We start from the raw sequence: 25,210 nt of genomic DNA, 5'->3' as shown, positions 1-25,210 counted from the left end.
CTTATGGTACCAACATTTCTCCCGGCTATATACAGCTCCAAACACTGCTAAACCGAGCCAGTTCCCTTCTCTAAAAAATGATCTATTAATGGGCTGGGATCCTGTTACCGAATTAGAATGTTTACAGCTAATTAAAACACTCAAAAATGGCAAAGCTCCTGGTGAAGATATGATTCCTCCTGAGGTGTTTACATTAAATGCCCAGTGGTGGGCTGCTTTCTTGGCCCAATTTTTTACGGTAATAAATGATACATGCAAAATCCCAGAAAACTGGAAACTGAGCCTGGTAGCCCCCATCTATAAGAAGGGAGACCCCCAAGACCCCTCAAACTATCGCCCCATAAGCCTCCTGGACATTGTGTATAAACTTTACACTCGCTACCTGCTAAATAAACTGGTTGACTGGGCTGACCACTCTAACTTGCTTAATCCGGAGCAGGCAGGGTTTAGAAAGGGCCATAGTACAACAGGCCATTGCTTGGTACTACAGACAATGATAGATAAGTATACAAAGGTACACAAGAGCAAACTTTTTGTGGCTTTTGTAGATCTTACATCTGCTTTTGACTCAATCTGTAGGGACAAATTATGGCAAAAACTATATGAGACGGATATTGATAGACGACTTCTTAATATACTTAGAGAGTTACATTCAGACACCACAGTTAAAATCAGAACCGGGATGTCAGGCAACTATACTGACCCACTGCCACTGGGGAAAGGGGTAAAACAGGGTTGTTTGTTAGCGCCGTTCCTCTTTAATTTCTATATAAATGACATTGTTCAACATATGGCAAAGTATAAGTTAGCAGCTCCCGCCCTGGAAGGCAAACATCTGAATATATTGCTATATGCTGATGACATGGCTGTCATGGCACTTACTCGTAGGGGCCTACACAGCATGCTGGAGGGGCTCGCAGCTTATTGTGCCCAAAACTCTCTAAAGATAAATTATGACAAAACAAAAATTGTGGTGTTTACTAGAGCTCGCCAGACATTTAGATGGTCTTTAGATGAACACGTAATCGAACAGAGACTTTCTTTTAAATATCTTGGTATCACTTTCCAAGCTACATCTAGCTGGCTTGCCCACTTCAAGACTGTAGCCCTCCTAACACGTAGGACAATCGGTGCTCTGCTCAGCTTTTTTTATTTGAGGGGAGGGCAATTGGTGATCCCGGCACTAAAAGCTTTTGTAGGAAAAGTGATTCCCCAGATGCTATACGGAGTAGAACTCTGGGGATGGAATCAGAAGCTGCTAGAACGGCTTGAAATTCTTCAAAACTATTATCTCAAGAGGATTCTAGGCCTTCCTCAAGGAACCCCAGCAGCTCTCTTGAGGGTGGAGGTTGGATTACCCTCTGTGTCTGCCAGGGCCCACTTAAGATTCCTACGATTTTACATCAAACTTGCAAATACCACAAACACCTTATTGGCCAAACAAGCCTTTGTATCTCTTCAAAAGAATACCACTTGGCGTCAAAACCTATCTGAGATCCTGGTTAGATACACCCTACCGGAGTTTAACACCCTCAAACTGTGGAGCCCAGACAAAGTTCGGGAATGGATCCTGGAGAGAGACGCTCTATTAGATATCACAAAAATTCAGAACCCAGGGTCCTCCCACTGGCTTCCCCGACTGAAAACAGTCAAAACCTGTGCCAATTATTTGGCGAATATCACCAATCCCACCCTTCGGAGAGCCTTCACCATGGCCCGTTTTCAAACCATTCCTACGGCCTACCTGACAGGCAGATATGCAAAAATCCCAGCAGAGCAACGTATATGTCTTTGTCATATGAGAACCCAAGAGGATCTCACACATTACATGTTGTATTGTCCCATCTATTCGGCCTTCAGGGATGCGATGTTACAAACTATTCCCAAATCAATAGTCAACTCTGAGGACCAAGTAAAGTTTTTACTGGTGGACGCTGATCCACGGATTTCTCACGTGGTAGCGGTCTTTGTGGTGAAGGCTATGAAAACTAGGGTACGGTTCCTGGACATATCAATAAATAACTCACGTTATACAGGCTCACAGAACTGCTAAACCTCGCCAAAGGTCTTTGAGGTTTTTCAAAGCCTCCCCAAAAGTACCAGTAAGATTAACTCTATAAACTTAACACGTTATACCAACCAACGATCCAACAACAGAGCACAGTTGCCAAGACTAGGCCACACAATCAGATTCTGTAATGTAGAGTGGGATAATACTTAACACTTGGAATTGGGAAGTACCTTTGCCATGGAATTGGGAAGTACCTTTGTCCACCTGAACCATGAACTCATAAGGCAAGCCACTATTATTTCATTACTGGCATCCACATCTGAAAAATATGAACTAGTCTCATTTAACTTCCCTTTGTGGATCTAAAGTGGTGCCCTCCAGGCCAGTTTGCCCATTTACCAGTTGCAATCTTTTGTCCACTAGTTATAGTCAGGTCACATTTGAAGGAAAGGAATGTGTGATACAAATGCAAGAGTATGTGGTGTTGGAAGAATTCATGATTTTTTGTATGTGTTTTCTCAAGCTACAAGTGAAGCAGAGACAGAAGTTTGTGTGCAGGTTGGATTTTCCAACACCCCCCACACAAGCAATGTGTACATTTATTTCATAGAAAGTTCTGCACTTAGCCAAGAAGAACCACGTGCACAAATATAGGATGGGGGACAACTAGCAGTTCAAGTGAAAAGGATCTAGAGGACAAGCAGCTGAACTTGAGTCAACAGTGTGGTGCAGTAGCAAAAAAAGACTAATGCTATTGTAGGTTGCATCAACTAGTGTCCAGATCAAGGGAAGCAATAGTGCCACTCCATTCTGCCTTGGTCAGACCACACCTGAAATACAGTGTCCAATTCTGGGCTCCAAAATGTAAGAAGGATGTTGACAAGCTGGAAGGTGTGCAGAGGAGGGCAACCAAGATGATCAAGGTTCTGGAAACCAAGCCTTATGAGGAATGGTTGAAGGAGTTGGGTATGTTTAGCCTGGAATAGAGGAGACTGAGACGAGATAGGATAGGCATCTTCAAGTATCATAACGGCTGTCTCATGAAAGATGTAGCAAGCTTGTTTTCTCCTGTTCTCTAGGGTAGGACTCGAACCAATGGCTTCAAGTTACAAGAAAGGAGATTCCAACTAAATGTCAGGGAAAACTTTCTGATGGGAAGAGCTGTTTGACAGTGGAACGGTTTCTCTCTGGAATTTGTGCACCTTGGAGGTTTTTAAGCAGAGGTTGGATGGCCATCAGTCATGGATGCTTTAGTTTAGATTCCTGTATTGCAGGGGGTTGGACTAGATGACCCTTTGGTCCCTTCCAACTCTACAATTCTGTGATTCTATGATTCTTCTGAAGTGGATGCACCGTACTACTGGAAAGTAAGAAAAACTGTCTCTGTGCAATTCAAACACAAATTTGTTACATATAAGGAAATATCAAATTTTGATCACATAAAAAAGAAAGCATCACAGATGAATCAATATTTTTGCATAGTCCCTTTCTAAGCATTAAATTAAGAAACCATGGGAAAAGCTACAACCTAGTGATGGATCACACTACCTTCATATGCATGACACCCCAGCTTCAATTCCTTGGTGTCTCCAGTTGGAATGATCAGAGCAGCTGTTGGAAATGATATTTGCCAGCTGCTGCAAGTCAGAGTAGGCAGCTCTGGGCTACATGGACAAATAGTCTGACCTAGCCTATGGCAGTTTCCTATGTTCCATTTATTATAGTTAAAAGAGACATTCATTTAAGCACATAGTTTAATACTTACTATTCCTGGAGGTCCTGAAGGACCTGCTGCACCCTTATCTCCCTGAAAAAAATAAAAAGTTAAATTCTAAAGCTGACTAAAGGAAACATTATTATTAATTGCAATATTGCAAATGAAAGCTAAAGTACATGCCAGTACATTTTCAAATGGATCTACTTACTTTAGGACCACTTATTCCGGGCAGTCCTGGAAATCCCGGGGGGCCAGTTTCTCCCTACACGTATAATAATAATAATAATAGTTTTCATTAACTGTGGTATTTGTAAATCAAGACAAGCTCCTTAAGATTATTTTAACCTCAATCCATTAACTGTCATCCATCCTCCAACTGCCTCCAGACACTCACACAGGACATTCACCACCTCCACTGGTGCTGATTTAAACAAGAGGTAGAGCTGGGTACCATCCGCATACTGGTGAACACCCAGCTCAAACCCCTGATTATCTCTGCCAGCAGCTTCATATAGATGTTGAAAAGCATGGGAGAGAGGACAGAGCCCTGAGGTACCCCACAAGTGAGAGCCCCCAACACCACTTTCTGGACACGGCCCAGGAGGAAGGAGTGGAACTGGTGCATAACAAGTGTCCCCAGTTCCCAACCCTCACAGATGGTTCAAAAGGATTCAATGGTCAATGGTATGAAAAACTGCTGAAAGATCCAGCAGAACCAGGAAACAGCTTTCACCTCTGTCCCTAGTCCACTGGAGACCACTGACCAGCAGGACCAGGGCAGTTTCAGTCCCGAATGGAAGAGATCAAAATGGTTCGCATCCTCCAGATATGCCTGAAGTTGTTCAGCGACCACTGGGCAATAATTGGCCATAGTGGCTTGGTCCAAGTAAGTTTTTTAAAAAAAGTAGTTTAATAACCACTTCTTTAAGGGGTTCTGGGAAGACTTCCTCATAGAGGGAAGCATTTGCTATCCCATGGAGCCCATTGCCCATCCCTGCCTTGCTCACTTTTATGAGCCAGGATGGTCAAGTATCAAGGAGACAGGTGGTCAGTTTCAGTCATCCAAGCAGCCTGTAGACATCCTCAGAAATAACAGGCTGAAACTGATACAGCTTGACCAGAGAGATCACCAGTACTCTCCCAACCCAGCACTGCTATCATGGTAGAGTCTGCTTCCTTCTGAATTTGAACAATTATATCTGCAAAAAAACTTTGCAAAATCATTACAGGAGATAAGCGTCTTTAGCAGACTCCAAGCCACCTGAAAGAGTCTCCTGGAAATGTTTTCTGCAAATGCAGTAAAGGGGCAACAAAGGTCCTCTTTGCTGTCACCATTGCTACTTGGTAGGCTTGATGTTGAGCTCTCCTCCGTGTTTGGTCCATGGCCTTTTAAACTGTGTGGTGCAGGGTTCTTGTTTTTGTTCGTTGTTATGATATGTATTTTTGTGTTTTTATATTGTAAACTATGCAGTGTTCATCTGATGAAGGGTTGTATAGAATTGTAATAATTAAATTCCAGAGATAAAAGCTTTTAGAAGTATGTAAAAGCAATATTGAAGAAAATTGAAAATACATACAGTTCTTCCCTTCTCTCCATTTTCTCCGTCCTTTCCAGGTCTTCCCTGAAATGTAAATAGTTTCATATAAATCCCTACAACTATTTTTTTTAATGTTGAAACTGCAGAGTAAATGGCATGTTTCCTTCCCTAGCTTGTCTTAGAAAGCATTTACCGTAGTTTTTCCAAGCTTTCTCAGAGTCTCATAGGAAAAACCTGGAGAAAATGAATGCTTGGGGAATCATTCCTCACCACTGTCACTAGGGTTGCTTCCAGGTATCTTCCATGCAGCCGTGCAAGTCTCAAGTATCACCCACTCCTTCCCATCCCACCCACAATCCTCCAATCCTATCCCTTTACTTTTCACCATGTTGCTGGCTGAAGCTGCTGCCTTGGCCATGGTGGCAAGTGGGAAGGAGGAAAGGAGGAAAAAAGGTGCCTCCTCCTGTTGGAGATATAGGACAGTGAAATCCCAAAAAAAGCTTCAAATGTAGAGCTGTATGTAACCACAGTGGCAAGGAATCTCTCTGCATGGAAGCAGAAAGATGTGAGAATACCCTCAAGGGAAGAATGGTTGATGAAAACCTTGGAATACACAGAACTGATAAGAGATACAAATCTAGAATCATTTAAGGAGGACTGGAAACCCTTTTCTGGTCCATTTAAAAAGTTATTTTCCATATGTGAAGTCCATAGCAGGGTTTGAAGATAACGGGGGGAAATAGCAGAACATATTAAGAAACCTGTTAAAGAAGATGAAACTGGATAGGGTGGAATTATAAAATGCAATTGTCTGTATTCTTGATTATAAACATTGATGGTGGGTGAGTGGGAAGTCATTGGTATTGTAGAATTGGATAGAACTGTTGAGTGACAAAATGTAACTTTTAAGCTCAAAATAAAATAACCTATTAGTTCAAAATCTTCTAGTAAAATTCACATTTTTAAAAAATTAAGCAAGTTCTATCATCTTTACTTGATTGATTCTGGGCTGCATCAATAGGAGTATAGCATCTAGATCAAGGGAAGTAATAGTGCCACTGTATTCTGCTCTGGTCAGACCTCACCTGGAGTACTGTGTCCAGTTCTGGGCACCACAATTCAAGAAGGACACTGACAAACTGAAACGTGTCCAGAGGAGGGCAACCAAAATGGTCAAAGGCCTGGAAACGATGCCTTATGAGGAACGGCTAAGGGAGCTGGGCATGTTTAGCCTGGAGAAGAGGAGGTTAAGGGGTGATATGATAGCCATGTTCAAATATATAAAAGGATGTCACATAGAGGAGGGAGAAAGGTTGTTTTCTGCTGCTCCAGAGAAGCGGACACGGAGCAATGGATCCAAACTACAAGAAAGAAGATTCCACCTAAACATTAGGAAGAACTTCCTGACAGTAAGAGCTGTTCGGCAGTGGAATTTGCTGCCAAGGAGTGTGGTGGAGTCTCCTTCTTTGGAGGTCTTTAAGCAGAGGCTTGACAACCATATGTCAGGAGTGCTCTGATGGTGTTTCCTGCTTGGCAGGGGGTTGGACTCAATGGCCCTTGTGGTCTCTTCCAACTCTATGATTCTATGTCAAAATTAATCAAATTCTTCCTGCATTGAAATCATTCCTCCCTTAAAAAAAGACAACACACTATTTCAATCAGAAACAAAGCCGACCCACAAAATTCCCTGTAGTAGAAATATTGCTTTCAGATTTACATCTTGTTGAGATTACTAATATGTTTAACAGAAATCACTAAATGGCTGGAGAAGCAAAAGCAAATTGATTAATAAATACTAAGCGTACATACCCGTGGACCAGGTTTTCCAGGTTCACCTTTCTGCCCTTTCTCACTTAATCCTGGTGATCCCTTTTTTTAAAAAAAAAATGCCATTAGTGTATGTTATTGAAGTCTACAGTGGTACCACAAGTTACAAACGTAGGGCCACTGGGCATTGCCAATGTCACTGTGTGTCCATGGTTCCATTTCTTGTGTGTTCTCTTAACCCTTTCTTTTTCTCATTGGCATAGATTTTCTTCACCAGTTCAGTCTCCAATCCTTGTTCTGAGGAGGGCTTCTTTAGGCATTCTGCCAAAGGGGCTATGTGAGTGCTGTGTTGGACGCCCTCTCCTTCCTTCCTTTTGCATGCTGTATTCAAAAAACTGTGGTTGTGAGAGGTGGAAAGAGACTCAAAGTCCTGCATGTAGGGATGTTGGGGGACTCTCAGGAGTGGGGCTGCTCCTGCTTGTGCTATAGGAGGTCATTAACTGGGGGCACTGAGCTAGCGCTGGGCAAGCTGGGTTGAAGGGAGGAGGGCTGAGCTTGTTACCATGAGTTCATTGGCTCCCTCCATGATTTTTTTGGGGGGGTCATGTAGGCATCATTACAACCTCTGACTGCTGGGAATTTCTGAGCATTTGTGGTGTGCTCATGTCTGGCTGCTGTTTATGCAGCATTTTGGAATTTTTGAGTGTTGTGGTCTCTCCCCCCCTCCTGGGGTGAGCAGCTGAGGATTGCTATAGCATTGCTCAGTAAGTCAGTAAAATGAATTCAGGATCCCCAAAATACAGATCAGTTTTAAACTTACTGGAGAGCCAGGGTCACCCTTTTCACCAGGAGCACCCTAATGGAATGACAAAACAAAGTAGATTAATATAATGAGGCATCAGCTAAACCCTCCCATTTAAAACACAGTAATTTTTCAAGACTCTCCAAACCTTGAAAATGTTAGGGTTACTGTCTTGCGTAATGTTTTGTTTTTGAAAAGTTTCAGATTCTCTGATATAATCTGTTTATAAGAAACTGCTGAAAAGAAAACAGGTTTACAGGTCGATTGTGATCAGAGAACCTTCAGTCCCCTTGAATCAGAAGTGAGGAACCTTATGGGCTCTGTGAGCCAGATCTTTATTGGGCCAAATTTGACAGGTGGGTGGGACATACTGGTGTCAATCACCTGGTGCCACCATGAAGTCAGGTGACTGAGTGCTTTGATGCCCCAAAGTTGAGACTTCAGAGCACCACACAGAGCTTGCAAAAAGCTATCAGCTGACAGGTAGTGGATCTGAAGCCTGCTTTCCCTAGTCAATGCCCAATTAGGAATGCAGTTTAAGGCTCCCATTGTGCACTTGAAGCCACATCTCTACCATACCAATTTGGCCCATGTGCTGGAGGTTTCCAATTCCTGCCTTAAAACAGTGCCCTGAATCTGCTGAAATGCAGAAATGCCCATCCAATGGCAGACCTATGTCCTGATTCATATATATATATATATATATATATATATATATATATATATATATATATAAATTTTTTATTCAGTTTACAAATGAAACAAATTCATACAATTCATACAATTTTTTAAACCATTCTCATTTTTTGACTTCCATCAACTTGGCTGGTACTCCTTCCCTTCTCAATTTTCCACACATTTCTTAATTCTCATCTAATTTGTAAATTAAATCTTATTTCACTCCAATTTTAATCTTTCATTTTTTCACTGCTGCAGAGAGGTGATGGTCCAAACAAGAGGGAGATGAGGCACCTCAGGGTTCCAGGCAGACAAAGGCTAACAAAGCCCAGATCAGCACCTTGGAGAGTGACCTAGGTTTGGTTCTGCATCTAGGCAGTTAAAAGGGCAAGGCCCTTCCTCTGCCGTTTGTTGGCTTCTTCTAGGCCAGGGGTCAGCAACCTTTTTCAGCAGGGGCCAGTCCACTGTCCCTCAGACCTTGTGGTGGGCCAGACTATTTTTTGGGGGGGGGGGGGAGTAAATGAACAAATTCCTATGCCCCACAAATAACCCAGAGATGCATTTTAAATAAAAGGACACATTGTACTCATGTAAAAACATGCTGATTCCCGGACCATCTGCGGGCCATATTTAGAAGGCGATTGGGCCGGATCCAGCCCCCAGGCCTTAATTTGCCTATCCATGTTCTAGGCTGTAGGTTTCTGAACTTTAGAGCTCTCCTGCTCCCCAGAGGGGTCTATCAAAGTCTGGCAGCAGAGGTGTCTCCTCAGGCTTCCGACAGACACAGGCTTAGATCTCTCTTCCAAAAGGCAGCTGCCACTCTGCCTCCGAAGATTCGTGGTTTGTGACCCCATCAAGTTGAAGAGGTGAGAAAACCCTCCCTATGGATTATACTATTATGTGTATGTTTCAGTGGCATATGGACAGGCCTAAGGGGGATCTCCCACTGGAATAAATTTGGTTGGTCTATGGAGCTTCTAACCTACATCTCATTGAGCTATTTTCATGCTGTCACATCTAGTTTGGTCTTTTGTGCACTCACAGAGGGCATGGCAAATGAGCGGTGGGAGTGGGTCAAAGAATGAACAAATATTCCAGAGAGAATAATTTACTTACCAAAAAAAAAAAAAAAAAAAAAAAGGAAAAGGAGAAAATTGATGGACTTCTGACTGTCGATTTATACTTCTCTTCCCTCAGTAATCCCTATCACAACTGATAGCTTTTGGAAATTAATGATTGTATTTGACTTCCTTTTAATCAGAGTAGACCCACTGAAATAAACTGACCTGTGAGTCATGGCCATTAAATTCAGCATGTCTACTCTGAGTAAAAGTTTGTGAATGCAGCCCAATGCCACTGATATCAGAAGAACAAAATGCACACACTCACAGTCTCTCCACGTATTACTACGGTTCCTTTCTCTTGCTGTTGAGGAGCAGTTCCCTGGGGACCTGGAGGGCCCATGGCACCCCGTTCACCCTAGAGTTGCATGCAAGAAGGATTAAAATAAAATTAGCTACAAGAGGAATACTTAGAAAACAATTTTCTAAGTATTAAGACTTTGATTCTCTTCAAAAAAATTGTTTTGTTTTAAAGTTCATTATTATCAAACAAATTTGAAGATACTAAAAGTTTATAGATAAAATTCAGTTTATTCAATCCTATTATTTCAGGAGATAATGCAACATAACTGATCCAAAAGAAATTTGTTCTTAGTGATAACGAGTCCTTCAAAACTGAGAGATAAATAGCATCGGTTCTTAGAAAGAAAAACCTTCTATTATTTTTCCTTGCCATTCTATAGAAGCCTACCAGTTCCCCTGAAAAAGCACACTAAATAAAAGAAACTCCATTTAATACTGGCTTGTGATTCCCCCTCCCCCAAGTAAAAAAAAAAAAAAAGGATTGACACTTTTACATTCTCAAAATAAAAATCTGGACAAACCATAGATTCCAACAATATCTGTTCAGCACAGTTCTGGTAATGCTAAATCCCCAAATCTAGGGATCTATTTTCAGGGAAGTATTTCTTAAATATTCCTACTAGTCAACGAGATAATATTGGGAGGGGAGGGGGTTTCTGAATTACTAGGTTGAAAACAAGTAAATGTATGTCTTAGAGTGATTCCAAGCATTTGAAACCACACACTGTTCATCTGGAAGAGGAGGCCAAGCACAAAGAGATCAGTTTGTGCTACATGGCTGCTTGGTTGAGTCTGATGCTCCTATCAAGGTGATGCACACAGATGTGATGCTGTGAAAAACAACAAAATATAAACTCATTGTATTTTATCTACCTGCTTACCAGCAGCGGCCAGGTGAATAGGGGTTGGGGGGTTGTCACTGCAGCTTACCCAAAAGCACATGAGGGTTGTGTGGAGCCACTCCTGGAGCCAACCTAGTGCTCACACCTGCAACTCCACCCCACTGGTTATTACTGCAGGTTACCTTTTTAAAAGAATTTCTCTAAGTATTTCCAAAATATAATGACATACAATTATCCACAATTCTATTTACCAGCTCTCCATGGGCAAGTGCCAGGGCTTTCTTGGGAGGACTCCCAGTAGCCTCTGAAAGATGCTTTTGGCATTGTAGTTTGGAGAAGTCCTCCCCCAGTGCTGTGATCCAGTGCTGCCACTGGGTGCAGCCATTTATGGGCTTTGGCACAGCGGTGGAGTGAGCAACAACATGAGAATGGGTCTTTTCTGCAGTGGCTCCCTGTTTGCAGAATGCTTTCCCCAGGAAGGCTAAAGATATGTAACAAAGGTGCCAGGAAAAAACTGCGAGAGGGAGTATTGTTTTTTTATTGTTATTATTTTTGTCTTTTTATATTGTAAACCACCCTGTTTGGACTTGTAGTTTTTGGTATCTTCTTGGTGGTCAGTAGGATTGCATACCATTCTGAGTAGCACATTTCCTCTTGCTCAGTGACCAGGACCTTCGCTTTCCCCTTGGACTTGATAATAACATCTTTCAAAACCTCCTATTGCCCACAAAGACCACTGTGGAAAATGCTGTGTCCACCTCCCAGGGTTTCAGCCAGTGTTCTGCAGGCGACAATGCCCATTACCATTAATAATGCCACAAACTGGGAGGCATCCAATGTGGCATCTGCCATGACAGCCGCTGCCCTAGAAATCTTAAGGAGGCTCTTGCATAAGTACTTGAGATGCTGTTGGGGGTTTGTGAGGTGGTATCAATTCAGGTGTAGTAAAGAATAAGGCTGTGCAGGATGTGTGGATGAAGTGGGGTGTGGACAGCCTGTCTCTCATCTGAACTCAGCTCTGCTATCTGCCCCAAGAGCAGATTGGGAGATAGAGGGGTCTCTCAAATGGCAGTCTGTGTGTCAGGCATTGATGGGGTCCTGCGCTTAACAGCTCTCCTAGGAGCTAAGAGATGTATGTGTGAAAAATGCAACCTTTTCCCTTGAGCATAGTCAGTCAGAGGAAAGGAAGAGAGGGGGAGAATTTTGAATAATTTTAAGATTTTATATACAAGCAATCCTTGTTTTGCATGGGGGTTCCATTCTGGACCCCCACGCACATCACTGAGGCATGTGTAAAGTTGCTCTGCCCCCTTTCATGACTTCTTTATGGGGTTTGGGGGACCGTTTCTGGGTTGGGCACCATGCGTGTGTGCGCGCGCGGTTGTGCGTCATTTGGTGCACCTAAATTGGTCTTTGCCTGTAGTAAGAGGAGTGGAGGAAAGCATTTTCAAAAGGGTGGGAGAAAGCTGCTGATTCAGAGAAAGGAAGGGAGAGTATTCAGGACTAGATGAAGGTAGAATTAAGCAAGAGGATTAGAATAACAAGCCTGAAGATGAAACGTATACAAGAGGCCACAAGCAACATGACTGGTTTGTCAGAAGGCAGGAACAAACTGGTTTGGGAGCCCAGCCTACTCTTGAAGCAGTGGGGAGCCCAGCCTTACCCAGCCTCATCCACTAGGTGGAGCCACAGCCTAATCCAATGACCAACACAGGCAATGGGAAATCACTGAGCTTACCCCATAAATACAGCTTTGTGTGTGTGCTTTTTTCTCTAAAAAAATGTTTAGCAGTACTCTCATTTCCCTACTCATATTGAAATACTGCCCCTCAATGAGGCCAAACTTAGATTCACAAAATGTTTAGGGGTATGTGTACCCCTGAGTTCCCCCAGAAAAAAAGCACTGTGCACGAATGCACACCCACTTTAAAAGATGTTTTTATTCAAGTGGGCATCCTAACATACTGTAGCAAAGGATTATAGAGGTACATAGAATATTTGCTTATTACTTTCAAAAGAACAAACTTACCTTATCACCCTTTGGTCCTTGGAAGCTTAAACCCATATGACCCTGAGGACACAAGGAAGAGGCATTTTATAACAAAATAAGTTAATCAAAGCAACTATATAAAAGTGCTCCCTCACATACATGTAAACACACTAGAATGCAAAGACCCAGTGCAGGAGAGGGGATTTGAATCAAAGACCTCAGATGGCAACAGAGTCTTCAACCTGCCAAGGGAGATCGTTCCACTGTCAAACAGCTCTTACTGTCAAAAGGTTTTTCCTGATGCTTAGTCAGAATCTCCTTTCTTCTAACTTGAACCAATGGCTTCAAGTCCTACGCTCCTTAGTAAAGGGTCCAGTCGTGGACGACTCTGGGGTTGTGGTGCTCATCTCGCTTTACTCGCCAAGGGAGCCAGCGTACCGCTTCCGGGTCATGTGGCCAGCATGACTAAGCCACTTCTGGCGAACCAGAGCAGTGCTCGGAAATGCCATTTACCTTCCCGCCGGAGCGGTACCTATTTATCTACTTGCATTTCATGTTTTCAAACTGCTCAGTTGGCAGGAGGGGACCGAACAATGGGCGCTCACCCCATCGCGGGGATTCAAACTGCCGACCTTCTGATCAGCAAGCCCATGGCTCAGTGATTTAACCCACAGCACCACCCGCGTCCCTACCCTCCTTTGTAAGTAAGCTAATTTTCCACTTTACACAACAAATTCACTTTTGGTTTACATCTGTGTATGTGTAGAGCTTTTCCAGGTCTCATTGTCAAAATATACCTAGAACTGAGTGTCAGATTGCATGTGAGAATTGCAGGCTTGCATGCAAACTCCACACTTCGCAACAATGCATATTGCTATGACACAGTGTGTCAGGGAACTGCCATCAGTGCCGGAGGGAGAGAGCAAAATCCAGAGGGATTCCGGAGAGCATCCCGGGATTGGGAGAGGCAGCCCATCTTCTGGGGAAGAGAATCAGCGTAGCACCAGTGGAAAAGGGGGGCAGATGGGGGAAGCGGCGAGGCGGTCCCATGACTCCTTGCCGGGGACCAGCGGGGAGAGTAGAGGTCCTCTGCTGCCTACGCCCTTCTTGCGCAGAAGGCTTTCGCGCAGAGAGAGTAGGAGGAGACTAGGCGTCAAAGAGTTTCTTTGCTGGAAGAAGTTTAAGAAACGCCCACTGACGGATTCTGCCAGCGATTGAGACAGCCACGGGTGAGTGGCTGTCCGGACAGAAAAGGTTCACTCAAGCAATCCAGCCAGGTGTTTGCACCGGCTTACACACGAGCAACCCCTAGAACCATTACACAGTGTTATTGTGCTAACTACAGTCACCATGGCAACCGTACACCAGCAGTTGATACTACAAGATACCACAAGAAAACAGCCATTATTACTAAGCTTTCGATTTTACTATTATTTATTAGATTTCTTAGCCATTCTTTAACTCAAGGGCAGGTTACAGCAAGGTATAATTGGAATGTTAAAATGAGTTAACACAATTTTTACAATTAAAAAATAGAGTGAGTCCTAAAAATATATAGCCATATTTAAGGCCATGGGTAAGAGGTGCATCTTCAACATATTATGAACACTATACAACACATTCAGCAGTTATTCCCATATTATTTGTAAAGTGATTATTTCTAGAAGTGAATAACATGGAAATGACCACTGAACTCGCACTATTTTCCACTACAGTTCTGGCTCTTACATCCTGTGAAAGCTCAAATATAATGCAGAAATGAACAGTTAGGAGAAAGTCATGAAAACAGAATAAATTATCATGTGAATGCAGCTGTTGTCTCTGCAGCCTTACATAATTAGACTGGACTTGTAAGCCCTGCCTCCAGAGAGGAGCTGGCTGATATTTACAAACCCTTTGCCTTATTTTGCAGACTTTGGCCCCTGTAAGACAGGGGGAGAGCAGTAGATACCTCCTCTGAATCAGAGAAGGGTGATATGGCTGTGTCATCCAGCCAGGAAGGTCGTGAAGAAGGTCATAGAAGTTATTCCCTTAAGTACAGCGATGAAGCAGCCTCCTCCTCTGAGCTCTTTGGTGCACAGGGAACAGTCACCAGCCATACATCATGACAATACATAGTATGTGCATTTTTAAAATCAGCAAATTTGCTTTTGAAATTTCCCTCTCATAAACCTTTAAAATGCCAAGAGTACTTGGTTGTTATATTTTTGATTCTCAAGATCTGACTGCATTCCTACACAGTACTCAAGCAGAAACTTGAAGAAACTTTTAGACACATGTCTGCCTTTGAAAACAAAGGCAAACTTCAGTTGTTCAAGTAATGCTATTTTAGAAACTCAAGGAAATGAGAAATTCAATGATTTGTTACTCCCACCCTCTGGACATATAGATCAGCATACAAATGCACACATACTTACTGAAGGAAATCAACTCCCCCAAAGCACCATTGACTGTGAATGGTCTTACCTTCTCACCTGGGGGGCCTGGGGGCCCTGGAGAACCCTGAAAAAGATTGTTTTATTAATACTGATTTGCTTGTTTCAGCCTTGTCAATTCTTTAACAAAGGATAATTTTATAAATGGTATCTTTATTTAATACTGTTTCTATCAGTGAATTAAGTCATTGAATTGTTTTATCTTGAAAACAGCTTTCAAGGAGCAGAAGTGACTAAGTCAATTCCGTACTAGAAACGCATTGCTTAGATTAATCCTTAAGTCAAAGCCCACAGAAGAACCGGCTCTCTCTAAGTAGAGGATGAATTTACACCCTACTTCCTGTTCCCAGTGGCTTTTGGCTGAACCATCAAACTCAAGAGGTGGCTCACCATGTCTATAACAGTAGTTTTTATATTTATGGTACCCACAGGTTGCTTCAAAAAAATCACAAAGTGAGTGTAGAACTAGCTCTTGAACAAAGGAGAAAAGAGCAGCTCTATACTGTATGTAGTCAAGCCAAATTGAAAGGCATTCTGTCTTACATCCTTCTGATTGCCACTCATTCTAATTATTGATTTAGGTAAAGTAGAACCCTTTGGGTGAAGTTGTGGTGTATCAGCTGGAAGTGCTATCACTGGCATGTTCAATACACTGCACTACAAATATTTGCCTCAGTTCAGGCATTCAGTACGCATGCCTAACACATGGAGGCAGGGGAGAGGGGGGTTCTGCCCCTGTCTCCATACATTCTGTGCAAGTTGCAAAAGGGCACTGGTCCCTCTCCATGTGTTCAGGATATGCATATACTGCACACCTGAATATTCTATAGAAATATGTACGGATAAGTAAGTTAAACCTAGGTTTCTTTGACGTTAAACAACTTAGTCTTAACTTGTCCCAGTGATTTCAATGGAACTTAAATTCAACTATCTCAGGCTGCAACCAACCCCCAGACTCTCGAAGTACACAAAGTTTTCCCTGTGAGGAAAACTTCTTGAAAAACACAGTAAATAAAAATATTTTATTCAGGGTGGATAGAGTTAATATTTAAAGTTGTAATCTTGCCTGTCAATTATTTTTTCACTAGTATTATGCTACCTGTGTGAAAGGTGCTTTGCAATACACAATCATCTGATGGCCACTCACTGCAGGGCTGATGTTTGAGGTCCCTTGGACTCCACCCTTGATCCTTGCCACCCTTGATCCTTGTGGGGAATTCCCCATGGCCTGGGGATCTAGGGATGGATTCCCACCCAAATGCCCATTGAAATGGCCCAGTCGGTGCCCTTATCACCAAAGTAACAATGCATAAAAGGGCCATTCGTGCGGTGGAACTTTGCAGCACAGTAAAAGCAAAAACCCTCCTGCCCCTCCTTCTCCTTAAGATGCTTTTAACTCAGCTTAATCCTTATCACATTGCTAATATTATTTTCCTTTTCAGATCCAGCATTAACGTTGCTTTTCTTCCTGTTAAATGTTTAGAAAAAGTCAGAAGTCCAAGGCAGTATAAGTTCCTCAACTACGTTTACTCAACATTGTCAGTGACAACAGCTCACTTGTAAGGGAAAAAAAACCAAACTCATAGGGCTACACAATAATAAAAGCCCCAGCATGAACTGACCATTGACAGTTGAAAGTGCATGCGCTTACTTGCCATTAGAACCTTCGTCTACCAACGCTTATACGATTGGTTAGAAAGCGCCTTGTAACATAAAATGTGTTAAACCCAATACATAACACTTCCCTAGATCATTTCCCAGCTTAACAATTTGTTTTCTCCTACTTCCTGACTTTGCTAGGTGTTATGTACTGAAGTTCTCACCCTGGGCCAGCAGGGGGATACTGTAGATAGTTTTCACTCAGGTCCACATATGCAAATAAGGGATCGAAAGTGACGTTCAGTGATTGGATATTTACAGAAAATGGTTACTGTTGCGTTCTAGTGGAGCTCTATATAAGCAGGCTGGCTGAACCCTTCAGTTCAGTTCTGTTCTGGCCTGTGAATAAACAAGAGCTGTTTGAAGAATCGCTGTGTCGTCTGATATGTTCACCCACAACTTAACACTATGGTTGCTAATGGTTGCTTGCTATATTCAAAGCCGGGAAGGAACTTGTAGATGATTTGTGGACAAATTGGCCAGTCTGGAGCTTTTGCCTCCCCTGTAGCAAAACATCACAACTTTGTGGGGTAAGGCATTAGTTGGAATCCTAGTCTTTGAGTGTCGGGTGAAGTGATGCAGCAACCAGTATGGAATCAGCAGTATTTCCAGGATGCCCCTATCCAGAAGCCAACATGGGGCAGATGGGTCATAGGGCTTCCAGTGGCAGCCTTAGGACGGCCACCTCAGTTGATTGACATCTTGGGGAGGCCATAATTCTTGGCATGACCCTGAAGTGGTTGCAGCCTTCCGCTGGGAGGCTGGAATGGATATACATCCAATGCGAGGTGAGCCAAAGTTCCACCTACACCTATAATCAATAAAGTTGTGACCATTTTAATTCCAGATCGTTGTCTACCTATGTTTGTGCCTCAGGTTTGTGTCTACCTATGTTTGTTTGTCACTTCACCTCAGAATTAGAGCGGGGTGAGGTTCTGCGACTGGGACCGCAATGAGGTAAAGCAGGGATGGAATCCACCTTGTGCTGAAGGCTAATCTAAGAAGAGAGCTCAGATCCGAGGCAGGAAAAGATATTACCGTATTTTTCGCTCTATAAGATGCACCAGACCACAAGACGCACCTAGTTTTTGGAGGAGGAAAACAAGAAAAAAAATATTCTGAATCTCAGAAGCCAGAACAGCAAGAGGGGTCGCTGTGCAGTGAAAGCAGCAATCCCTCTTGCTGTTCTGGCTTCTGGGATAGCCGCGCAGCCTGCATTCGCTCCATAAGATGCCCACACATTTCCCCTTACTTTTCAAGAGGGAAAAAGTGAGTCTTATAGAGCAAAAAATACGGTAATTAAGCCTCTCTGGGAGTTGAATAGAATAAAATTAACTGAATGAAATAAATTGGCTATTTACAAAGTCACATGCCACCTTTCTCCCTGATAAAAAGGGGAGTGATTCTATCTGGGAATGAACAACCATGGTTCTGAGATATGTTAAAAGGACAGGAACTCTCAGCAGAATTCCTAAATTTGTATAATATTTTAACCCCCCCCCCCTCTATTTTGGGTGTAAGAAAGGAAGGAGAAGCCTGGCTGTGGAAGTAGACATCTGCCTTTAGTATGTCACATCTCATTCCAAATTTGCACTCAGTTAAGTAGCTCTTTCAGATATATTGTGTTAGCAATTCTAATACAGTGGTACCTCGGGTTACATACGCTTCAGGTTACATACGCTTCAGGTTACAGACTCCGCTAACCCAGAAATAGTGCTTCAGGTTAAGAACTTTGCTTCAGGATGAGAACAGAAATCCTGCTGTGGCAGTGCGGCGGCAGCAGGAGACCCCATTAGCTAAAGTGGTGCTTCAGGTTAAGAACAGTTTCAGGTTAAGTACGGACCTCGGAAACTAATTAAGGACTTAACCCGAGGTACTACTGTACCATCATTATACTTTTCACCTACCCCCAAAAAAACAATCCTACATGGCCAAGATCTTTAAATTCCTTCTAGAGGTTATCCATTCCAAAAAAAGCATGCTGATTGCTTTCTTTTGCACATGTTTCATTATTAATTCATCTTTCCTAAACATTAATGTGCAAAACCAGTTGCAGGGAATTCCACAGGATCTTCTAATCCTTCAAGCTTTCTTCCAGATTCTCACATCACATGTCTAACTGCAGGATGTACAAAAATATTTTTTTATTATTATTATACCCCACATTTCTTCCCTTACGGGGTTCAAGGTGACATGCACAGACACCTATGGTGGTCTCCCACTCAAGCACAGACCTTACCCTGACTAATTTTTAATTGGTGTTCTTATTGAAAAATTATTTTTTATTTTGCAGAGCAGTAAGTAAACATGTGTTTTTCACTTCTGCAATATCTTTCTTGAGCTAACCAACTTTTAGTTCTAACCCTCTAGCCATGTTGTCTCCTTTCTCTTCCTTTCTCCTACTTTTGCATATATGTTATACATGTTATATATTATGTTTGAGTTATAAACAGCAGTACATGGAATCATAGAGTTGGAACGTATCCCAAGGGTAATCTAGTCCAGCCCCTCCAATGCAGGAATCTCAACTCAGGAATCTATAGAAGATGGCTTAAAAATTTCCAAGGATGGAGAGTGTGCCACTTCTCGAGGAAGTATCAGAAGAATGAAGGCAGTGGCCTTATGTTTGCCCAAAGCATCTACGAATAAAGAACTATAAGCTGACACTTACAGGTTTTCCAGAAGGTCCAGGTGGTCCAACAGGGCCCGCAATACCTGGTGAACCAGGTGTTCCCTGTATATGACAAAAAACATTAAACACAGTGTCAGGACTGGTCGTTGTCCTCTTCAGATCACCACACAAATGCTTCTTGTTCTTTATAAAACTTTTTATTGTGTATTAACAAAACAATCTTATAAATGGTTCTTAACTATTATTCCTCAGAGTCACTTCTTTCAGCTACCTTCTGAGCTCTGCTTCTCCATGACCAGCCACCCTCAAAATGGCGAAGGCGCCCTTCCCTTCGCTTTCCCGCTCTTTTTTCTAACCTCCTGGCTAGAGCTGGCCTGTATCTCCCCTCCTCCGAATCTGAGCTAGAACTGAACCCTTGCCTTTCCTGTGAACAGCTGGTTCCTCCCTGTTGTTCTCTTCTATTAGGTTAACTGCTCTCCTTCCCCCCTTGGGGAATGCTTTCTCCCTCTGAGAAACTGAAAACTTCTAACTCTTCCCTGACACACAGTATCTTTCCCATTTATCTGTCATTCTGTTGTCTTGTAAAGGTAAAGGGTAAAGGGACGCCTGACCATTAGGTCCAGTCGTGGCCGACTCTGGGGTTGCGGCGCTCATCTCGCTTTATTGGCTGAGGGAGCCGGCGTACAGCTTCGGGTCATGTGGCCAGCATGACTAAGCTGCTTTTGGCGAACCAGAGCAGCGCACGGAAACACCGTTTACCTTCCCGCCGGAGCGGTACCTATTTATCTACTTGCACTTTGACGTGCTTTCAAACTGCTAGGTTGGCAGGAGCTGGAACTGAGCAATGGGAGCTCACCCCGCCGCAGGGATTCGAACCGCCTTCTGATCGGCAAGTCCTAGGCTCTGTGGTTTAACCCACAGCGCCACCTGCATCCCTTCTGTTGTCTTGTACCCTAGTACGATTCAGGGCAAACTACAGAGGTAACAACTTTTTTGCATTGAAAAGCAGCTGAGGTGATTTGGAGTGTGGCTGTGGCTCTCAAAGAGGGTTTATTTATCCTTTCCTCCAGCATTGTTTCCCTGGCTTAACACCTCACCCCCACCCCCAATTATGGGGACAGGAGGTGGGAAGAAGTCTATATTGTAGCTACATTTTCCCATTTGCAGCTGGCAGAAGCATCAGGGACAATTTCCATCAGGGAAGCAGTTGGCAGAAGACTGCCACTACCAGAACCATGGCATCAATCTAAGTTTATTGGGTCGTATCCAACTAAGTTATTTATACTTGGAGCAAACACATTGAAATCAATGGACTCAAATCAGTCAGAACCAGCTTTAGCCCTGTCAGGTTATTTCAGAGAAGCAGCAAGGGCAAAAGGGTTGTTAAACCAAGGAACAGCTTTCTTATAACAGAACAGTCTAGAACCGCAGCATGACTTAGTTGGACACAATGCCACCTATAGCTGAAGCAACGGTATAAGTTAATTCTATATCACAAGTCCATTGATTTCAATAGGTCAACTCTGAATCTTGATTTCAATGAGTCAACCCATTTATTACATTTCTGCTCCTTCCTTCCTTCGGAGCTTATGAAACATAAGCAAAATATACAAATGAAAACACTGTGTAAAATAATACCAGAAAAATAATTAAAACACAGAATTCACAGTGCTGCAAACAATAAATTACAGGCACCCCCCCCTCACCATGGCTGTTTTAAGGACAAAAACAATGTCATGAGGTGTGTGGTCAGATCACCCGTGTCATGTTTTAAGACACTGAATCTAGGAAAGAACTGCACATTGGAGATAGGAGCAGACTTTGATGTCAATGGCTCACAGATATTTCATGGATCAATATAAATTTCTTATGAATACATAAGAAAATGAGAAAGGGGCCCTGCCCTACACAGCTTGGATCCAGGCAACTAACCGACTGCCTACTCCAACATAAGCCTGTCGCCTCAGGAGGTTTTCTATCAGGCTGCCCTGCCATCTGAGGTGAGAAATGGGGAGGAGAAGGACCTTCTCGATTGTGGGATCCAGTGCTTTTTTTCTGGGGGGATGCTGCAGAAGAAGAAGAAGAGGAGTTTGGATTTGATATCCCGCCTTTCACTCCCTTTAAGGAGTCTCAAAGCGGCTAACATTCTCCTTTCCCTTCCTCCCCCACAACAAACACTCTGTAAGGTGAGTGGGGCTGAGAGACTTCAAAGAAGTGTGACTAGCCCAAGGTCACCCAGCAGTTGCATGTGGAGGAGCGGAGATGCGAACCAGGTTCCCCAGATTACGAGACTACCGCTCTTAACAACTACACCACACTGGCTCCAGTACGCACATCCCTAAACATTTTGTGGATCTAAGTTTGGCCTCATTGAGGGCCAGTATTTCAATACGAGTAGGAAAATGAGAGTACCCCTAACCATTTTTTTTTAAAGAAAAAAGCACTGGTGGGATCCCACATGTTCTCTTGTTAGGGAGGCTCATCTGGCACACATAGAGTGACTCAGGTCCAGCCCAAGTCATTTTGGTACCTGAGGCAGACCCCCAAATGGCACCTCTCCCCCTACCAGTGAATGGGGGTGGGGAGGCAAGATCTACATTAGGAACAAGGCGGGGAAGAAAGATAGACATTGGGTGGGATCTACTGCCCCAGGGGACCCTGCCGCCTGAAGCAGCTGACTCACTTTACCTCATGGGTTGACTGGCTCTGCCGGGTAAAATACACCTGTTCTGCCATGGAATATGGGTCCCTAGTTCTAAGTAAGTGGAAGCTGCACCCTTCTCTTTCTCCCCAAACACCATTGCAAAACACAATAAGCCTGAGAAAGGCTCCCTCACTGCATACTTCAGTAAGTTTCCCCTCCTTGGGACAACTGCAGATGAGCACAGCATCTGGGTGCTTTGAAACAAAATACCTTTTCTTGCAGGGTGGGGGGAAAGATGCAGAATAGAGGAGAAGGGAGAACAGCACAGACCCTGCAAATATTCTAAAGGAGAAACTAAGACAGCCTCAAGGAAGCAATGATGAGCCATCACCTCCTGCAGAGGGAAGCAGCCCTCCTACCTCCCACAGTGCTAACTGTCCCAAGACACAACTTCCCTTCCCCTGGGACCCAGGCAAAGACCAACACAGAAACTCCAACAAAATCGCCCCTCTTCCTGCCTGGGAAGAAGGGGTGAGTGAAGACTGACACCAGGAACAAAGGGTGAACAAAGACCTGCATCAGGATCTGCTGCCTGGTGGATGCTGAGTCTGCCTCCTGGATGGGCCAGCCCTGCCACGGCCCACAAGGGATTCCATGTGGCTTTTTACACAGAGTGCACACATAGGCACTGAAACTGCTTCTCCAAACTTCTGCAATATAGGCTTCCCTTTTAACCCTCCCTCCACCTCAGCCATCAGAATGAAGGTAAATTTTATTGGGTTTATAATGAGCCTTACCGGTAATCCAGGGTGACCAGGAAAGCCTTTTTCACCTTTTAGCACACCGTCAGGTATCAGTCCAATAACCTCTCCTGGGTCTCCCTACATGACATGAATTAGAAAAAGAGATTCTATAGCTCTGCATGGATACTGTAAGTGCTGGTCACCTCCTTTACCTGCTAGTAAATAAATGACAGGTCATGTCTCTTCAATTTTGTATCAAATAATACAGGACTGTGCAGTTGACTCACACCTTGTGTGCTTGGCAGCCCATCAACTGACATAACACAACTTGAATGCATGCAAGGTGAGGAGCTTACATGCTCTAGCTGTCTGCCTTGCTTACTGGGTTCTGGGAAGGGCCATCCAAGATCTCACATGATGTCGTTAAAACCGGGAATATCTGTCTCTTTCCATGACTCACAAAAAGGACTATATAGGAATCTAAAGCATACAGTCATTTTAACTCATTATTTGTACTTGTATAAAATTGTTATATCACCACTATCTATTTAATTCCTTTCAAAAAAGAAAAGCTCGCACTCGCAGCTCTCTGCCCCTACCTGGCTCACTCACTCTCTCTCAGTTAGGGGGCGCAAATTACTTGCCTTGCCCAGGGTGCTGACAACCCACGCTACGCCACTGAATTAGGGACTTCCCCTGCATGCGAATACAGGCTCCAGTGGATTGAGAAGGAGAGACCAATAGTGGGTCCAATGGACAAAAAGGTGGTTTCTGCATGTGCTGTAGAGGGAAGTGAGGGGCAGATGGGGCTCATCCACCTGGGAAGGGAGCCCATCTAGGAGAAGACAGACTCTGGCCCTAAACCTCTGCTGCCTTGCAAGATATCTTTGGATTAGTAAACCCTACACAAATCTGGAGTGGAGTCCCTAAGGCAGTTGGATGGTGCCATGGGCTTAGCCAGGATTTTTGTGGGGGGGGGGGGAGAGAACAAACGTGATTGGTCAGTTAAGTATTTCTATTGGTTCTAGGGGGGGCAGCTGCCCTCCCTTGGCTATGCCCGCGGATGGCACCTTGTATGCCTCCTTCTGGCAACCAAGCTGGTGCCAAATGTATTGCTCTGGTTTCTATTGGATTACCTCAGTGAGGCCAAGGAGGGGTTCTTGTTGTCTGGGCAGCCCAGGACCTCCAGACACCCTCTCCAGGCTTCTTCCCCAGGGAGGTCACTTTGGGACTACTAATACAGTGGTACCTCGGGTTATATATGCTTCAGGTTACATATGGTTCAGGTTACAGACTCCGCTAACCACTGGTACCACTGGTACCTCGGGTTAAGTACTTAATTCGTTCCGGAGGTCTGTACTTAACCTGAAACTGTTCTTAACCTGAAGCACCACTTTAGCTAATGGGGCCTCCCGCTGCCCCCGCACTGCCGGAGCACGATTTCTGTTCTCATCCTGAAGCAAAGTTCTTAACCTGAAGCACTATTTCTGGGTTAGCGGAGTCTGTAACCTGAAGCGTATGTAACCTGAAGCGTATGTAACCCGAGGTACCACTATACAGCAGTTTGACTTCACCCCCATAGGCGCACTCCATTGTCTCTTGAGACAGACAGATGCCAACATCACATGCTTTACTTCAGAAAACTTGTGTGTGTCTTGCATAGCTGTCAATGTTTACCGTTTTTTAAGGGAAATTCCCTTATCCTGAGTAGGATTCCTCGCAAAAAATGGAAAAGTTGACAGCCATGGTGTCTTGGATCTTACTTATACAACTTCATGCTTATGCTCATAAAGCTCTCTGCTTAATTCCTCCTTCAGAGCCATGGAGCACTTTATGCAGCTGTTCATGTCCCATCATAGTGTCATAGATATGTTGTTGGACTCGTTCCCATCTGCCCCAGACAGTGTTGCTAATGAACATGGCTGATGGGAGCTTAAGCCTAGAGGGCACCACGTTGGCTATCCTGGACAGACACTGAGGTTTCACTGGTGTGAGACATCAGAATGAAAGAGGGACATGTATCTCTAAACAAAGAGATCCTTTTAAACTTTTAGACTTGCTTCAGAGAAGCAAACACTTGTATACTCAGGCTGCTGCATGCAGTGGCTCTCAGCTTCTTTTTTAAAAAATGCAAAGTCACCACCATGACTAATTCTTCTTTATTGAGTGGAGTGATCCACAATATATAACAATTGTCTTTGTGGTCATTAGCTATCTCCTAAATTAGAATTACTGATTTTACTGTCACAGTACAGCTTTACTAGGAACAACTAAGTTGACACAATCTATTTATCAAGTGTTTGAATTCTCTAAAACTCGTCTTCAGGC

At 43.6% G+C, this 25,210-nt stretch overlaps 1 protein-coding gene across 4 annotated transcripts in view; it reads right to left on the bottom strand.

The window, feature by feature from the left end:
* Window positions 1-25,210, bottom strand: part of COL4A1 (collagen type IV alpha 1 chain) — a 177,760-nt gene that overhangs the window by 118,096 nt on the left and 34,454 nt on the right. For all 4 annotated transcript variants that reach the window (XM_083435551.1, XM_083435550.1, XM_083435553.1 and 1 more), the window contains 10 exons: window positions 22,937-23,020; window positions 19,535-19,597; window positions 15,236-15,271; window positions 12,809-12,850; window positions 9,903-9,992; window positions 7,854-7,889; window positions 7,076-7,135; window positions 5,306-5,350; window positions 3,937-3,990; window positions 3,777-3,818 (listed from right to left, as the gene is read on the bottom strand). In XM_083435551.1, the coding sequence (XP_083291677.1) occupies window positions 3,777-3,818; window positions 3,937-3,990; window positions 5,306-5,350; window positions 7,076-7,135; window positions 7,854-7,889; window positions 9,903-9,992; window positions 12,809-12,850; window positions 15,236-15,271; window positions 19,535-19,597; window positions 22,937-23,020 (552 nt within the window). The remainder of the gene's footprint in view (window positions 1-3,776; window positions 3,819-3,936; window positions 3,991-5,305; window positions 5,351-7,075; window positions 7,136-7,853; window positions 7,890-9,902; window positions 9,993-12,808; window positions 12,851-15,235; window positions 15,272-19,534; window positions 19,598-22,936; window positions 23,021-25,210) is intronic.

The sequence above is a fragment of the Podarcis tiliguerta genome (assembly GCF_965153285.1).
Source record: "Podarcis tiliguerta genome assembly, chromosome: 3".
NCBI lineage: Eukaryota > Metazoa > Chordata > Lepidosauria > Squamata > Lacertidae > Podarcis > Podarcis tiliguerta.
Note: the sequence above shows the minus strand (reverse complement) of the source record. Positions and strands in the feature narration are given on the sequence as shown.